Here is a 19,448-nt window from a genome sequence, read left to right as displayed (position 1 = left end):
GCATCAATATTAAAAGACATTATGTGATTGTCTTCATTAATTGATGTGAACGCTGAGTTGTACCAGTAGAGTAGGCTCCTTTTCTCAGTCAGGTCTTTGTTCAGGGCTGTAATAAGAACTAGTGTCAACAGGTGATTGAGTCAGCACTTCTATATAGGTTCATGTTATAGTCACAGTATCAGAGACAGCAGCATCACTCCATTTAGATTGGACCAGCAGTCACGATCAGCAGGTAGAATACTGACCCCAAATCTGTTTCCATCCAATTTATGAAAATGACGGAACATATTTTGGGCAATTGGGAAGATGTTCTTTGTTTTCAAGTATTGTTGGCCTTATTACATGCCTTAGTGGTATTCTAGTACACCAGTTTATGGTCATAGAACAATGATGGAGGTCAAATCAGTCAAACCAATCATTCGGTCAACCCTTTCCTCTTCTTTCCATTTTCTGTCATTAAATTTCCATTCATATTTTCTGTCCAAGTCACTAGCATATGCTGCCCAACCATGTACATTACAGCTTACGCTATCCCCCTCTTTAGGTGCATTTCTGTCCTGTCCTGAAATGACCTCTGATGCACTGCAAGGAGTAAAGAGCTTGTATCCATATTATTATCATGTGAAATATTATCATTAATGCTTTCCCCCCCTTTCTTTCCCTTATGTCTGTCTGCTGGCCTGACCTGGTTTCTGCACATGTGCAGGTAAGAGATTCTATTGACTTATTTTTGTTTGCTTGTTTGTTTTACTCACATGGATTCAGTTTGATAATTCAGTAGCTGAAAATGAATAATTACCCCCATATTTTTTAATATTATTTTTTCAAAAATGATGAACACGCTGTCCAATGGACTAAATAAGAATCATTTTATAAGCATTTTTGAGCATACCTACATGGCACACACACACACGTAATGTTTCATATGGCGATGTGAACCCCCAGTGATACTAGGCTAGTTAACCGATAGCCATCCATGCAGTGAAGAAACATAAATTTAGGTCAATAGTCAGAGGTGTGTTTGACACAGAGCAATTATTTGACGATGATTTGACTGGCTCATAAGTGCAAGTGAGCCAATGGGGTTTTATTCTGGTGTTTCCATTACGTTGATGTTTCAATCGAGCTGTGTTATTGAGCCGATGTGTTTTGGGGTCAGCAAACTATCAGCTTGTCTTGCACTGTTCTGCTGGTGGATGAAATCCTTTCATGAAGCAGGAGAAAAAGTCCTGTTTTTAGCTTTAAAGCTGTGAATTTTAACAAATAACAAACAAAAAAAAACAGTCATCCAATGCTTAATCCCAAGACCCATAGACCAGTGGTCACAGGCCCTGACATAAACACACATTCAGGGCATTTTAGGGTAATAGAGTGCAAATAAAGTGAATTTCCATTTTGCTCTTGCCTTCAAGAGCCATATAGTCTCTCACATCTCTCCTGCTTTCTGATCTGAATTTGTCACCTGTTCCACCTGCATGGTGCACTATGTGGAAAGCTGACAGATATGTTTATATGCAAAACATTCTGCAGGAACAGTTCTTGGCACATATGAACACAAATGTTGGTGTTTTGGTGTCATAATGTGTTACATGGCTCGTCAAGTAATGGTACATGACAGGATAGAAGGTGTTGATTTACACTGATATCGTTTACATCAGGTTAGCTGCATGTAGAAATTGTCTCAGAAAGATAGCCTCTGTGAATAATAGATAGGCCTTCTTTGGTGTCCATGCAGCTAAGCTGTGCTTATGATAGCTGTGCTGTCGTCAAGAGATTTAGGCCCTGACGATGTGGTTATCATTAGCTAATCCACTCACTGCTTCATCCTTTGCTCTGCACATCTAATCAGATACAGACACACTCGCACGCACAAACAAGGGAGAAGGCAGTGAAAGGGGTCAGGGCTTGAAGCACAGTTGTTTCACTGATTTATTGAACTCTGTCTGACCTGTATTTAGAACAGCTGATGCTTACAGGGAAGTACATTAAAACAGAAGGCCACCTCAAACACCCACTAACCTACAGTAGCTTTATGTAGATGTCAGTGTATGATAACAATGGATTGTTCTATGCAGTGTTTTGCAGAAATGCTGTGGGCACAATGAAACCCTGGAGCCTGTGGGTGACTTTATTTTAAATTTTTGACAGATTTTGTTTGCTTCTTTGTTTGTTTATTTATAATATACATTTTGGAAGCATTTTTAATAATGTTTTATTAATTTCGGATGTTTTCTTTAGTGAATTTTTATACTAATTGTTCTGGTAATTTTCTTGTAATTTAATTTAAATATGTAATAATAATTACTTATATAATAATGACAACAACAATAATAATAATAATAATAAGTTTCTGTGTAATTTTACTTTATTTTACTTATTTTTGACTAATTTTTTGGTAAAGTTTCTGTCCTTTGCAAATTTTCTGATTTTCTGAACTTTGTTTATTTTCTTGTAACTTTTTGCTACTTTGTTTCAAATTTTGCAGGACACTTCTTGCAAATTTTCTCCTCACCTTTTTCCCATGTTTTTGAAAGAAAAAAGGGGAATTTGCTCAGGTCTCAAAGGCTTTAGGCTGAACTTAGTGAAGCATTGATGTTCAAAATACATCTAAAAATTCCAATAACTGTCCAGAACTTGTTAATATCTCATCAGATATGTTATCTGTATTGTACATTTTGGTTACACGGTTCAGCTTGCTGTCTGCTAATTTGCATGTCAAACAAAACATGCCACTTTTTTGGTTGCTAAAATAGTTAAAGTTGTACCATCGCACCATTGCGCCATCGTCCAGATGGCACCAATATGTGAGTGACAGGACTGCACACAAGATCCGTGAACCTGAATGGAATGAAATGAGAAAGCCAATCAGGGCCTCTGTAACAGGGACGGTATCTCTCTCTCTCCGATGCACTGATCAGGTTTGATGGGGCTGATTCCAGTTACAAATTTGTAACCGATCACATTGAAATGAAGCATGTTATCTACACTTCTTATTAACAGTGGCACATTGTGTGAGCGCGCACAGCAGCCACACACAGTGGAACAGCACTGTGTTCAACAGATTGTTCTCATAGCTACGTGACACTGCTACCTACCCATGTGGAAATAAATCATTGAGTTATTCTATGTCAGTATGTGCTCAGTGCCACAGATGGTGCATGAAACAAGGCTTTTATTGAGTTAACATAGGAGCTGCCTCTGTCCAGTACATTCATATAGGGAATCAAATTCACAGCATATTAGAAATTAATATATGTGAGCTGCCAGTCTTAATCAACAGTTGAAAATAGCAAATGATTAATCAAATTCTGAAAATACTTAGTTCTGAAAGATTCTCTTTAAAATGAAATGCACGTTAAATATGGAAGGGCTCTTTTCTGTTCAAAGTAACTAATGCAGGGCTGTGACTGGGCAGGTATAGTGGTTGTTGGCTTGTCATCAGTTAACATTAACTTGTTCAGGGTGGTATTGGCTGGTTATTATGTTTGCTAATTTATCAGCACATCTGTAACACATTCCTAGACTGGGAGGTTGTGTGAGGGCAACTAACATGAAAACGCACTTAATATTTTAATATTTAATATTTTATGTATTTTTGTAAATTGAGAGCAGTGATATAGATGGAGAGGGTGTGTCTGTAATAAATGGCTTCATGAACCATCTCTGTATTTTTTAATAGATTTTTCCCTTCACTCATTCTGCCTGGCTCTCTCTGAGCCCAGTGGTGTCCCAATAGCCTTCACACTTCAACTTTTCTCACTGCAATGACACACACACACACACACACACACACACACACGATATGAAAAATTCCTTTTGGAATTCAGGAAGTATTAGGGAATCTTACAGTTAACCTATTTTATAGGAATCCACCAGAATGAGTTTTCCAACATGTTTCACACCTTCATCACTAATAGTTCTCAGCAAGTTTTCTCTATTGCAGCATAACTGTAATGGAAGCCAGACACTGTGCTATAAAATAGTATTAATAAACCTGGAAGGAATTACTTTTTTAGTTTGTGGAAGCACTTTCAATTTAGTTATGGAAGGCAGTTGAACAGTCATGAAATTTTACATGAGGACTAAGCTTGTATGAACAAGGTTTTTGGTATCTTAGATGTGTTCCTCCTGTATTGTTGAAGAATGTCATGATATAACTCATTAGCTCACCAATAAGAGCACTGTATTCCTGCAGCTACTTTTAATCTTGGTGGCCAAAAATGTCTTTATGCAGTACCAATCCATCAGGTTGCGCTGGATTGGCCAAGAGACCTGCTGACTGTGTGGGAGAGAGAGACGGGGAGGCATGTTGTGGTCCAGACTCTGGGGCATGAGCGAGAGAGAGAGAGTGAGAGATGACTCAGTTGTTCTAGTGGTGCTGTGGACTATTGGGAAAAGAGCAGACAGCCTCCCACCCAGCCCACACACGCCATTCTGTTCGCTGAAAGCTTAATAGAATTAATAGAATTAGCTGAAGGCCATGTAGCAGGTGTGTGTGTTGTGAAGCTATGTGACCTCTGTAGGGGTGTGAGTAATTTTTCCTTTGTCAGATTTCCAGTGAAATTTAATTCAGACCTCTGAGTGGTAATTTTAGGTGTGTATGTGTGTAGGGGTTTTACTGTATCAATTATGCAGTATTCCTTGGATAGTTGTGGCTTTTCGTATACACTCGTGTCTATGTGTGAGTCTCAACTGTTCTTACAGTGAATGAGTATGTTGAGGTCAGGTTTAGTAGCACAAAAAGGCCATTCAGTTTAGCTTTTTCTGACTGCCCATACCGTCATTCTCAATGACTGCACAAGGACTCCATCCAGGGATGCAAACAAAACCAGTTCAGGTACAAATTGTGCCTTTTTTTGGTTTGTCAATTTGTATATTCAGAACTGTGAATTGATACTTTTCAGTGTTTCCCCTCATTTGGCAGTGGCAGCCCATAGTTTGAACTTTTCAGAAATGTGTAAAATAACCAATCATTCAGATAAACAGTTAATGTGCATGCTGAGATTGGCACATTTCCCTGTTAGCCATTAATTTCCACTGGAAACGCTGCTGATGTTGATAATGTAGGTGAGGACAATTATTTTATAGCCCTCCACCCCCTACCCACTGCCACAGCTCAATAGTCAGGCTGTTGGAAATGCTGCTTCGTCCTCGTTGTAGACATATTTGTATTTTATTCAAGGTAGATTAAGTGTTCCTGCTTAGAATGAAACAGATGGCCCGCAATAAATGTTAAACCCTTAAAGTAAATTTGACTCACATTCTCCTGATAATTGTCTTTGGAAGTATGATTCAGCTGGTTTGCATAGTACAGTATTCTAATTAAAAAACAAAACAAAACAAAAAAAAAAAACATAAAATCAAATTGTAATACTTCAAGAATCACACTAATTACAAAATCACAATAAATATTCAATCAGCACCCAAGTAACTTGAATTGTATCATATTCCCATCCCTAGTTTCACCAATATGAGGCTTTGAAGGCCAGTATCAGTAGTTCTGGATGGCGCTACAAACAGCTGATATTTTGTGCCCACTAACGGCTATTCATCATCAGAGGAATGACCACTATTTATCCATCAAGTTACATAGCCAAAATCAGTATTGTAAAATTTCTTACTGAGTCTGACCAGTGGGTTAGCAGCTCCTTAAGGCAGAGAGGGGGCAGGTTTGACTGCAGACTGACATCACTGAGAAAAATCAACAAAGCAGTCTCCATCATACAGACACACCATGGCTGATATCTGTTTTAATTAAAACGTTTCTGATGCATCAGTCTGTCTCTAAACTACACCCACCGATATAGCCAACGCTCCCTCTGAATTGCACCCACAACTCAAGTGGCTTGAACAACCTTGAACCACCAGTAGACTAATAGAGAACCAACGTGTGTCTTGTCTGTCTCTCTTTCTTTCTCTCCATTTGTTTGTCTCTTTATGTCTCCATAGACTGCTAGTCTGGCCTGTGAAAGTTTTAAGATCTCTTGAGTATGGTAACTTAAAAGGCCTCTCAAATGTTCGACCACTATTAGCTGTCATCTCTAGGTTTTCTGTTGAATCTTATGTGTGTTAAAAATGACATTTCTTTAGTTAGTAATCAGCCCAGCCACATGGACCGATATTAGCTCTTTTTTTGTATGCTGACAGCAGTCTTACTTTGCGTTTAGTTGGCATTAACAATGTAAAGTATTAGGGCTTTGTTTTCATTAATCAAGTCACAAGCATGAGTGCTGGCATGAGTTCACAGTGCCTCCTAACTTGGCAAGCAGGCTGTTTGTATTTTTGTGATCAGAGGTGCTGTTGGGACAGTAGTGCACCTGCATTGCAGTTTGAAAAGAGCTTGGAATAAAGAGGAGGAATATATTATCTGTAGGTTTGGTGGAGGCTGGCATGAGTCTTGTCCAGTCAAATCAGCTTGTCTGTTTCCTTTAAATTTGTATGAATGGCAAATTTGTCCTATGGTCGAATGTTGCAAGGTGATATTCTCGATATCCCACCCCCCACTGTCCCTCACACACCCACCGTGTTATGTGTATTTTACTGTTCTCCCTGTTGTCATGGACTCTGTCAGCATTGTGTCTGTCCTGTGTTGTCAGGTCACGAAGCGCTGTGTGTTCTTTGGCTGCTAATCCTTCTAATGCCAGGTTTCACCCCACATAACTCAAACCTGCTGCTCACAAACACACACATGCACACCACACTTATGTAACACTGACTTGCTTTCTGTGTGTGTGAAGAAGTGCTTTGGGCAATTTCTTTCCCTGAACAGATGACAATTTTTGATAAAGAAGGTACTGATGTGTGTCTTTCTAAACTAATCAAACATTACCTTCCTTTTGATGTTCTATACAAGGGTTATACTTCTGTGTATTTGTAATATCAGCCATTATTGTAGAACTGATGAATGCTGAACTCATCTATGTGCAGGCCTTAATCTAAATTGATTACACTGAGACCCTTTGACTGAATGCCACACAAATATACTTTGACATGTCATTGCGGTTTCCATGGAGAGTTTGTGCCACATCCAACTGTTTTGTTTTTTTTTCTTCTTTTTTTTCATTTTTTCTTTTTTTGTTTGTGGAGGGGGTGGGATTTTTTCCCCTCCTCACAGACATAATCAAACTTTAAAATCTTGAATACTGTTATTTATATCTGTTTGGCAGCTTTACTTTAAAAATGTGAGCATTAGTCCTCAAAAACCCATGTTAGTTGAAACCATTCTCGTCATCATTTGTGTTTGTGTTTCTTCTTTCGGCTGCTCTCCCTCTATCTGATTCTTTGAGACTGTAGAGATGCTGAGGCGGTGGATCTAGGCCATTCTAGCTCTCTCTTTCTCTGTATCTCTGCCTCTCTTTCTCCCTCTCTCCCTCTCTCTCCCTGCCTCTCTCCCCCAGTGTCTGTGCGAGATCAGTGTAGAGCGAGGACTGAAGACTTGCTGCTGTCAGCCCAAATGCTCCAATAGCACCTCTCTCTCTCTCATGCAAGCCAAAATGGCCACTCATCATTCCTCCCTCTCTGCCTCTCTGACTGACTCACTCAGTAGCTCTGTGTCATTCTCCATAGTCAGGGTGTGTTAGAGAACCACTACCAGGGCTTACTGGTAAAGTCTATGTGGGCTCTACACTATCAAACTATAGCTCAGCCAAAAGCCTTTACAATTCAACAATTCAATGGGCCTCTTTTTTTTGCCCCATTGCAGTGACATGCCAGGCCTGGCCCATTACCTGTTAGAGATTACATTTCCCCAAAATCACAGCAAATGTGTTCCTCCTCTTTTGGCCTGCTGTCACCCATTTTCAACCAAAACAGTTCTTGCTCTTGAACTGGTTCTGAGTGGGATTCTTGGAATAATGATGTTAGTGAATCAGCCTGCATTTGCACCAGTTTGGAGTGGAGCCATTATGATGGAGTTGTCTCCGGGTCTCTGGCCACTGATTCCAGTGTTGCTGAAGCTGAATTCAGCCCGTCTGCTGGTTTGCTGGTCCATGACCCAGCTTGTCATTTAGGAGTTAATACTACCCCCTATTTTGTCCCATCCAGTAACACTTATCACCAGGTCCTTGTGCAAATTTAGAGTAATAGTTTTGTCTCTTCAGCAGACCACTGCATGCTCTGCGAATACTCCATTGTCTCCACCTTTCCCTGTAGAATAAAAAACGGTTCCTCAGGTTGTTGTCACAGTTTCCACTTCAGGTCCCGCAATATTTGGCTCTAGCTGGGAATCAGCTTTTCAGGTTCCCAACCAATTTATTTTTGCTTGAAATGCTCACAATAGTTCAAAATTAGGGTTGCGAACCAAATCAGTTCCTTTTTAGTAGAAAGGTCTGTCAAGATCAGTTAGTCGCAAACAGTAGACTAGAAACAAATTACACACATACGGTATTTTTTTTCACCATAGCTGAAAAGCATAGACAGTGTAGTTTGTCCTGTTAGTTGGCAGTGTGGTGCAGGGTGTTGGCATAGATTATAAGCCAGTTTATTCAAGCACATGTATGCCAGTCTTTCAGGTAAGGAGGTTTGAAAAGCAACAAGGCTATATGACCATGAAAACAAAACTGTCATATCTTCTTCCCATGAGCATACCAACTATCATGGTTATGCTTTTAATATATGTTTGTAAGCATACAGTATAAACTATTTTTGTATATTTGGTGATATTTGTAATGGTACATGAATTTTATTTATTTATTTATTTATTTATTTATTTATTTATTTCATCCATTTAACCCAACACCAGTCTGTCTCTCATACCCCTGCGTAGATATGTATCACTTCTTATTGGAAGTGATAGTACATAGGCCTTCCAGTTATTGGGTGGAGTTCAAATAACTTTCAAACCAATCAGTTGATGTTGAAATGGATTTCCTGAAGCATTTTGTAGATGAAACAAGACAAAACAAACAATTGTCTTATCCAGCCCATTGAATACTGTGAGTGAATGCTCCTATATTGAAGTTCAAAATATGAGGTTTGAACTCCTTTCACATGTCACAATTCTGGACATTGCATACTGCGTAGACTCAGGACACCTCAAACACTGTCAGCATCAACAAGAGGCTAAATGTTGAATGATACTAGCCAGGTGCCCTCTATTACTCTGTGACAAATAAAGTACTGTAAGCAGGCTACCCAAGGATTATATGACCTGCATATTCACCCCAGCCCATCAGTGTGTTAGGACAAGTGAAATTCCCTGCATTGTGTTCATTCTTTACCTGTTATTTCTTGGCCGGCTGTCTGTAAGCCGGCAGAGGCTCTGTGAGGGTTTGTTGTGTTTTCTGCGTGCCGAGGCACTAAGCCATCTCCAGGCGGCCTTTCAATGAGGAGTGACAGGTTAAGACCCTAAAGCACCGGGGCCCTGCCTGACACGCAGGGGTCTGGCATACAATCCTAAAGGGTGTCCGAAAAGTCTGGACTTGTATAGAAACTGCCAACTAAACAAGTGTCAGAAATGTTCGTCAGATGGGGAATTCAAACCACACCCCTTTTTGGAGAGCAGAAACCCTGGCTTCTAAACACTCAGTGGTCTGGACAATATATGTCCATCACAAAAAAATCAACAAAAAAGCATAGTAGAGATGTAAACAAATATGATTACATTATTCAGAATGAACAAATAATGCGTTTTTAAATTATGAATATCATCACACTATAGGCCAATTGTGTGTGTTTTAAAGAATAACCAGATCGCAGGCTCATTTGATAAACTATGGAATAAAGAGACAAACCTTTCAGTGAAAATGTGAAATAATTGTGAAAGCTTGAATTGATTGCAAACCTTAAGGAAAATCACCAGGACTGTTCTTAACTGGTAGTCAGTATGCATTGCACCACTGTGTGAAAGGAAATCGAAATGAATAAATCCTATGTCTAGTCAACGCAATGAAACATGTATGCCAAATCTTTTGTTCAAGTTCAAAGTTGTGAATTAAGATGTGTGGTTGCAGTAACAACAATTGGACCATCTTAGCTAAAATTAAAGTCAACATATTACTCCAAGATCATCCAGAACGTGGTCAAAGAGACCACTTGAATGAACATTGGTGAATGAGCATTATATAAGCCTAACTTTAGATTGTTAGGTTGATGTTGCAGCCTACATGGAATAGATACAGTTTTAATTTGGGTTGCTTGCTTCAAGATGGTGGATTAGCAGGTTGCATTTCCTCCATTTAATAGATTACTATTATGGCGATTGACATGGTATCATGTGAACTAGGTGATAAGAATGGTTTTGTTCTTCGGCTGTGGTATGAACATTATGAAATTCAAACCATCCAGACTTGAATGTTCAATCACTTACTCGTTTTGCTAAACTAATTGTAGCAGAACTCATCTCCAAGATCATACATGAACTTGTTTGAAATTCACAAATTAATGTTGTTCATTGAATAAAACAAGGAGAAGCAATCTCAAGGCATAGCCTAGCATTAAAAAAGTCTGTTCAGAACACACCCACTTCTGGTCGGTGACATGCCCATCATTGGTTTAAATTTGAATTTCAGATATAGATAGCAGCTAACTGTTAATGTCATGCAATAACACCCGTTATGTATAGTGCTATGGTTAATCCCAACTGACTTTTGGGTCACTCTGCTACAGTTTCTAACACTTTGCATCCAAACCCAGGAGGGAGATATTGCAAAGAAGGTCCCATTTACAGTGCACCTGGACATTTTACATGATGGGCTGATAGGTTCATTGAGAGCAACTTACAGTAAGTACATTAGTGCAGTAAGATTCAGTTTTTAGATCACCAAAAAGACACCAAAAGTATGGAGTGCAAAGGTCAGAACCACAGAACCCTTAGTTTTCTTGTAGCCAGAGAGTGATCAAGGAAGAAATAAGTGTTAAGAAAACTAGAATCAAGCCAAGGAGAGTTTCAAAGAAATCTTAAAATGTCTTAGTATTTGGGAAAGAGAGAATTATGCAGTGAGACTACAGTGGTGGTCATGACAACAGAGACTTGAGAACTGAGACTAAAAGTTGGTCCCCTTCCTCAAGCTATGGTGTTAGTGGGCTGAGAGCTAGTAGTGTAAAAGCTGGGAAATCATTGGGCCAGATGCTAATCTCTGTTGATGGTTTATGTAACTCCCAGCATCACATGACCAGACGTCACCACCTGCCCCGCTACTGTCTCTGCTCAGTCATTCACTCACCAGTCAGCCTCACAAACACAAAGAGGTTACAGCAAAGATAGAAAATCAATGAGATGCACACTGCAAGGCATACTAACTCTTACCACATACACAGAGCCATTCTAATCTTGCAAGCTCCCTTAGATCTTGCCCATCCTCAGCTTCACTCAGTAACACACACAGAGGCATGACCCAGATCTCTCCACTGAGTTTGAGGAAGAAAGATCGAAAGAACAGTCCTAGGAAAGGCTAAAGAAAGAAGCTGGCGGATACCATCCTGCTACTCTGGAGTGTATATGGCCCCCGCTGATCGACGGCCCCATGAGAGAGCAGGGGGTTCGGGTACAAGGCCATGACGAGATGGCAATGAAGCTATTGTTCTGGGAGCTGCAGCAGCATCTTAAGAGGTAAAATAAAGAAAGGGACTCCCTCCTCGGTGCACTGTAGCGCTGCATGGGAATAGACGCTGAGCCATTCACTACAGTAGCTGCACACAAAGGGCTGCCTTGGATATATTGTCTCCCTCACTGCATCTCTTATTCAGTGATTCGTGGCTGCAGGGGTAGCATTAGGATGAAGGGATGCTTTAACTGACTTTACAGGCAGGGTTGTTAGTGGGTCACTGGCTCCAAACAGGCACTGTACTGTAAACTCACTATTGTCAAGGCTTTGTACACTCGTTAAACATGAAAATCTATAAATGTGTGATTGGAGGGTGTATGGCAATGCAATGCAGTGTGGTATCTCATGGTGATTTTATTTATTGTACCATACACCATAGAAATATGATGCTAACTGTACTTGGAAGGTGCAAATGCAAGCATATAGTATGTGTTGTTTTTGCTTAACATCTCAAGGGGGGTATACTTGGGATCATGTTGGTTCAGTCAGTCCATGTCATTTAAGGTGGTCCTCTATTCTCCTTGCTGCTAACATTCTGGCAATGCATGAAGCTTGCTTTTTAAGCTGTTTTTTTTCTCTCTCTCTTTCATCATTATCTTCTGGCTGATCTCTGGTTACTACAGTGTTGTAACACTCTATAAGCATTATGTGGTGTTTTTGTCATGGCTATATTAGTTTTTCAAAAAAAAAAAAAAAGTGCTGAAACCAGGATAGAAGACTGTATACATGAAGTTAAAATGAACTTGGACAAAGTAGAAATTCAGTTGAACACAGCATAACATGCAAATGTGCATGCACTGTACTACACAAATGTATTTATATTTTGTTCATTTACACTCCACAGTCCAACATGTATTTGGGGGAACCAACCAACTTTTGGGCTTTTGATCATGTTCAAGAGATTGGTGCCTAAAAAATGAACTGTGCTCTGTAAAAACAATCTAGAGTCAAAACATGAGACTGTTTCATGAGGATTATTAAAAACATCTGCTTGTTTTTATCTCACAAATGCGGAGACTGCTAATAAAGTTTTTGTGTTAATTAACTCTGCACGAGTCCGCTACAAAGAACTCTTTTCACCATGTAGCAAAAATACATTTTCATCAAATGATACTATTTCTCAAACAAGATTACATATTTTTCACTTCTAAAAGACAAATAAAGTCTCAGTATTTTGTTAAAGTCAAAGTTTCTCCAACAAGATTACATATTTTTCACTTCTAAAAGACAAATAAAGTCTCAGTATTTTGTTAAAGTCAAAGTTTCACAATATTTAGTGTGTTTAGAATTAGAGAATCCCCATTATTCCAGCAGTCTTTTAGAGCATCCCAGAGTGTCATGTGAAGTTCCAGTCTGTTTGGCCTTTACAAATGTTCCCAGAGATGTTGAGGTGGGTTGAGGTCTGGTGACTGTGGAGGCAAAGTCATGCAAACTTGCTCTTCCTTGGTCTTCAAATAGTCCTGGCATGGCTTCAGTGCATGTTTGTTGTTGTCCTGCTGCAAAGTAAATCCTCTTCCACACACCTTGCAGTCAGACGGATGACATGCCTCTACTTCTCTTTGGTCAATGTGGAGTTGATCTTGTGCAAGTCAGAAACTCCACAACAGACAAAATACCCAACACACACCATGTCTGACTGGAGCTTGTATTGCTGTTGCAGGAACCTTGTGGCCGTTTCCTCACTGTGTGGAATTGTTGTACTATCGTTTGATCCAAGTTACACATGTAGGCTTGTGTTGTCACTAAAAAAGTGGTTTGGAAACTGCTTCTTTTTTATTAATTAAAGTTGTAGTTTGTCATGTTTGGACTGTACTTTTCTTATCTGGAGTAGGACAGTGTTTGCCCAATTGGCTTGCTGGTGTCTTGGATGCTGATGCTGTTGTGTCTCATGAAGAAATTAACTTGATAAATGTGAAAACAGATGGTGTGCTCACTTTAGGTCTGCCTGGTTTTGCTGTGGATGACAGTGACTTTGATTGTGAAAATCTGTCGTGCCGCATTAGAAAACCTCAGTTTAGCTGAAGTTTGATGCAGGGATAGTTTTTCAAAACTTGGGAGAACAATTTGGCCCCGGACTGATTCACACAGCTTTCTGGATATTCTTCAAAACAACTGGAAAATATTTTTCAGTGGGACTGTTTTCTTTCCATATAAACCATATTAATTTATTTATAGACAATATATATTACTGTTAAAAGACCAAAAGACCAAAACAACTCACACTGATTGTTATATTAATATCTTTATAAAATACACATGATGTGACAAAAGTTTGAGAAACTCATCATTTGTGTGATATCAAGATTTGTTTGCACCACATTCTCACATTTCAGTAGATATCTGTTCTAAATAATGCATCCTTAAATTAGAGCTGCACAATATGGACAAAATCAAATATTGTGATATCTTTGACCAAATGCTTAAATGTGGATTGATAGATTATGGGGATAACTATTGCTGCTTTATTGGTAGTTTTATGAGACTTTTTGCTAAACAAACCATTAGTAATGTGGATATGATGACTAAGCATGTAAGATAAATATTAGAATAGCTAGGAGAGTAATAAGTTCAGAAAATTGCATCCCTTTACTGTAGTGTAGCCCTTAAAAAGGAGACAGCACTTAGGCCAAATCCTGATATGATATGAGACTAGAGACTACTGTCTGGATTTTGCATATCATGATATTGATATAATAACATTACACTGCCCAGCACTGTCTTGAGTAAGACTTGAGTAAGATAAGAATTCTCACCTGGATAATTAAAAATAGATAGATATTTTTACATAAATAATGAACAATTCTAGGAAGCGGACTCACTTAGACCTGTTGTACATGGAAGTGCACATTTTTGTCTGCAGTTCTAAGATCTATATATTGTTCCTGTTACCCACTGCACATGTATTAAGCCCATTTTGGTTCATGTGAATGTGTTCTAATGCTATTTAGACCAGTGCAGGATTTACACTTAATGCCCCCTAGCAGCAGGAAAGCGACAATATATCCCATTTATTTTTTGTTGAGAGGAGCAGGAAATGGAGGAGTATATTTGAGACTGGTGAAAGCACCTCTCTATCTGAATTGCAATTGCTCCTCCAACTCCTCCAGTAAATATGTTTCAAGTTGAATTCAGCAGAGTTTTTTTTTTTTTTTTTTAACAAAACTGTGATGACACAGAACTTTAATTAGAGTAGAATGGACATTCCTATTCAAATCAGCACAACAGAATGGTTGGAGCGGCAACCGTTTATATGTGAATCATTGCAAGAACTCTGGCCATTGGACCGGACTAACTTCCACATCCCAGTTCGTGGTAACTATTTACTTTTAGGTACTACTTTCAGCAAGCAGCCACAGCTGCTGTTGGAGCACCTAACTACAAATGCCCATTCATTTTGAACCAGCCAAATGACCAAGAAATTTTCAAAAGGATCAGTAAATAGGGTGTGTTTTTTATGATTGCTGCACATATTTATTATGTGTTTGCCCATTCATGCTAATGAAGTGTCCCTAACAACTCATAAATGATGGAGAAAAGTGGACATTACAGTCTCAACCAAAACTCTGTTTATTGACAACAAGCAATAGCCTTCATAGAGTCTGATTATTTTTCCCAAATCACCTCAGTGGGTCACCTGGCAAGTGTCATTACATAGTAAAGCAGCATGGCTATCAATGAGCTGGCTGACCTACAGCACACAGTCGCTGCCTCTCCACCATTAGACATGGACATCCTCAGAGTCCACTTTCTTAGAAGTTCATTCAGTTTTGTCTTAGCCAGCCGTCAGTGGAACCCAGTATAGCCGCTACCTAAGACGCTTTCGATGACTGACTCATAACGTGCGCGCGTTTCTGAATGGGCACATTTGAGGTTAATCTCAATCCTTGAGCTGTAGGCATAGAGGCTATTTGGGTCCAGGTAATTGGCTAAACCCACTTCCAGTCAAAGAAGAGACCGGAAAAGATAAGTTTGACATTAAACCTCTTAGACAGAATGAGCCATTGCAGCGGTCAGCTGGGATCAGAGGTGATAGAGGCCTGAGCACATTTTAACATTTCACCATTAAATACCTGCCATGCTATTCTTTAAATTGTTCTTTTACCTACTAGAAACCTAGGCAGTATCACACTTACACAGTTGGTCCTCAAATTTGGTCCTTGGACCTCTTCCTCCAGGTAGTCAATTTCATTGACCTGTTCCTTGATAAGAACAGCTACCATCTTGCAGAACAGAAAACGGGCAGGACGCTGGAACCCATTGACCGCATTTTAGCACAACTATTTAATTCTAGGTCTTACAAGGTTGAAGACTAAGCATTGACCTGATCTGTCTCTGACATTGTCGTGGATCATCTTCTCTAGACATTGCCATACTTGCGAGTCCCTCTCTCTGTCTTGTTGTTTGGCTTTCACATTGAATTGAGAGGCTTATACATGGCATCTAAGCCACTCATTTTAATATTAGAAAGTTCACCATCACCTTTTAGTCAATGTTCAAAGTCAGTGTTTCAGAGAGCCCCTGAACCACTGAAAATAACAGGTCCTAGTCTACAATGATACCTGTGTGAGATAATAAACCAAACGAAGGATTTCTGGATTTCTGTGCTAGGACCTGCATAGTGTGTGTGATCAGAGGCAGGAATGTCAAGGGGTGTGTACACACATGCGGTTTGAGGTGTGCATGGAATGTGTGTGAGTTGCCTTTCAGGATATGTAGGGAGGTGTTTGCATGTATGTATGGACCTTGTGTCTTGAGAATGTCTGAGGTGGGAACTTGTTTTGGGGCTTCTGTGTGGAGGAGTTGTTTTGTAGGTGTGTCTGCATGACTGTTCAGTATGAAGATGTTTCCCCATGCAAATTGCTGAAAAGGCAGTTTTCTCTCTCTCTCTCTCTCTGTGTGTGTGTGTGTGTGTGTGTGTGTGTGTGTGTGTGTGTGTGTTAATGGTGTCTGAGCTTGTTTGACCTCCTGCCTCTCCCATATGTCCCTTATTATGAATTTCAGGTATTAATTGGTAGAGGAATATCTGCTGGAAGATATATTGTATGGCACCATAAAAGCCAACTAGAGGTTAAGGCTATTATGAAATTTTATCAAACTGTTTGCACCAATGTGGGAATTTTTACTCAGAGTAGTCCAGCATGGAAAAAACCAGTGCCAAATGACAGTTTATGTAGTTGTGTATTTTAATTAAATGGAGGCTGTAGAACTGATAATTTCACAGCCATAAGATCTTCAATTTTAAGAGCCTTCCTTTCAGGCTTCCCACAAACAAGACAGGTTTGAGTCATACTCGAGTACATTGAGCGGTCATCTTTTCACACTAATGATTAACCTTGCTCCTTGCAGTAGATGGATAGCACAGCTAACATGAAATAGTTCCTAGTCCCTTCTGGGACCTTGTCTCCTGCAAAACATTGTAGCTTTAATACTACCTTTTTTAAATGGCTTATAATGGGGGGAAAAAAGGGGAATTTAACACCAAGATGCCTTTGGAAAGTTGAACCCTGTTTGGCCTAGTTTGGAAGAATACCGTGATAATATAAGATTAAGAATTCCAAATGATACTTTTTTTGTGGATAAGACACTTGTTTATCTATTTTACCAGTATCAGCTTTGGTTTCAGTACATGGAGTAACATGTTGTGGTGTGATCATGATGATAGAGCACCAACATGCTTTCAAATGACATTATTCTTGTTTACTTCTATTCAGGACATCTGTTCTCCCTTGCCTCCATACTTTTACAACATTTAACAAATCCATAGTTGGTTTTTCCTAACTTACATATGGTTACTGTAATTCCTTGCAACTCCTTGGCTGCTAATTGTACCTACCTATGCAACAATCAACCACTTACAGTGGATGTTGTCATTTGTGGATTTTGATTGCCTTTGATGACATTTCCAACTCTCCTCACAAGATGCTGGTTATTTTTATCTTCTAACAAGCTATCATTAAAGCTTGCATTTTCCCATAGAGACATTGGTTATACATACCTATGGGTTATACTTGAAAAATACAGCTGACTCACTAATATTGCTAGTGTGTTCTCTTAGTGACATTTGACAGTATCATAGCCATCTTGGAGTCTATTCAGAGTTGATGCAAATATGTATGTAAACATTATGATAGGCATTTAAATATGATTCATATCCCTCTAAAAGGGTTTTATTTGGATGGAGATTTTACTAGGGGTAGCACATTTTGATAATAACATGAGGGTTTTGATGGTGTTTATGTTTGCCTGTGCATAGATAGATACACTTCCAAGTGGAGTTTGAACCTCGGACTCACACTTGATATCCAACTCATATCAGTAATTTGAAATAATTATTAGCTTTAATGTTTTCTGTGCTGCCAGTGTATTGCTCAGCCACATTTGCGATACTGTATACAGCCACACGGGGGCAACCAGGAGACATAATATCACTGCAATGAAGTCCACACCATTTGTTCTTTACACCTGCAGGGACCTTGTGGGCTTTTATTCTGCTACACTTTAGATTTACTGCCCTGCAATCTATCAATATGGCGTTGGCGCCGTTGGCTTTATGGCTCAGGTTGATTATTTTGAGATACTGGATGAAATTATGACCCTGGCTTGTAATATTCTGGGTTGGTAGCAGTGAATCCTGACATCATTTGGGATTCTCAGTCAAAATGAAGCTGCAGGCCTTCACTAAATAATAATTTGGCATCACAACCTCCAAACCTGCTTTCATACACTTATGTTGTGGAAATAGAGTTGACCACAGACTGATTATTAACCAGATATTATTTTTTGGTCACTGTGAAAAAATGTAGGAATAAGTCACCAAACATAGACCGAACACTGCTCCTTAATGGTTCACTTTGTTCTTATTTTATTTTGTATCCATTTTATATTTTTTTCTTCTATGTGTTAGTCTTTGTTCTCCTTATAAGGACAGAAACAGTTACATCCAATTTGCTCTCACTTAAGATAGGGCGAATGACCTTTATTATTTTCTTCGTGATATTTAATATCAGTGATCAAGGAAAGCGGCTGCCTAACACTGCTACCTTTACATAAACGCTGATCAGTGTGCGCCGTCCCGGTACAGATAAAGACCCTGTTCATGGCAATTCCTTGGCTGTGTGTTTTTGCGTCCCTTCTTCCGCCCTTCATCCGGTTTTTCCCGGTTTCATCCCCCTCCTTTCTCCAGCCCTGAATATCTTATGCTAAAAAAGAGTCAGCTGAGCGGCAGGTGGGGGCGTTCCCGCATGTATTATTCAAATAGCCTCTGTGTCGTCCAATAGGAGCCGACCTGCCCTGTTTTCCCTGGATAAATTATGCCGGTTTGTCCCGGGGCTGCAGATTTTGTGTAGCGCGGAGATGAGCTGACCTTGGATTGTGTTTTGTACCGCGGGTGTCGGTGCGCGAGCTTCACCGGACAGCGCTTTGTGGATGTGGCTCGCGGAGCTACGCGCGTGGAGGTTGAGCCGGGACGAGGCTGTCACAGGACGGACTGTAGAAAAATGAATAGCATGAATACGCCGTGCTACACCGTGGCAATGGATCTAGGCGTCTGCCAGCTCCGAAATTTCTCGATCTCGTTTCTGTCTTCGTTGCTGGGGGCGGACAGCTCGCACGTCAAGCTCGACAATAGGTAAATATGACATGTAACCGCACGAGCTCCCGTTGGCCTGATGAAAGTCACCAGGTGCTGAAGTGTGTGTCCCGCAGTCCAGATGCTCCTGCCTGATGGTGGGCAGCAGCAGCAGCCGACAGTGGCTACACGGCTGCACATATTTATCAAGTCTTTTCAGCACCAGGACATGATGCTGCAGTCTGCTAGAATCACGAGGAAAGTCACTGCTGTGCTGTGGAGGGGAAAGCTGCTTGACATTGGCAGCTTCACTGGACGGATGCCACAGCAGGTTGCAT

At 39.9% G+C, this 19,448-nt stretch overlaps 1 protein-coding gene across 2 annotated transcripts in view; it reads left to right on the top strand.

Annotated features, from left to right (window-relative positions):
- Window positions 1-19,448, top strand: part of tsc22d1 (TSC22 domain family, member 1) — a 51,277-nt gene that overhangs the window by 28,148 nt on the left and 3,681 nt on the right. The window contains exon 1 of one of the 2 annotated variants that reach the window (XM_030080115.1): window positions 18,583-19,170. The exons of the other annotated variant lie outside the window; for it this stretch is intronic. Coding sequence (XP_029935975.1) covers window positions 19,040-19,170 — 131 coding nt within the window. The 5' untranslated portion in view covers window positions 18,583-19,039. Of the gene's footprint in view, window positions 1-18,582; window positions 19,171-19,448 lie in introns of those variants that run through there. 2 annotated transcript variants of the gene reach the window in all.

The sequence above is a fragment of the Myripristis murdjan genome, chromosome 21 (genome assembly GCF_902150065.1).
Source record: "Myripristis murdjan chromosome 21, fMyrMur1.1, whole genome shotgun sequence".
NCBI lineage: Eukaryota > Metazoa > Chordata > Actinopteri > Holocentriformes > Holocentridae > Myripristis > Myripristis murdjan.
The sequence above is the reverse complement of the archived record's forward strand: the minus strand, read 5'-3'. Positions and strand labels throughout refer to the sequence as shown.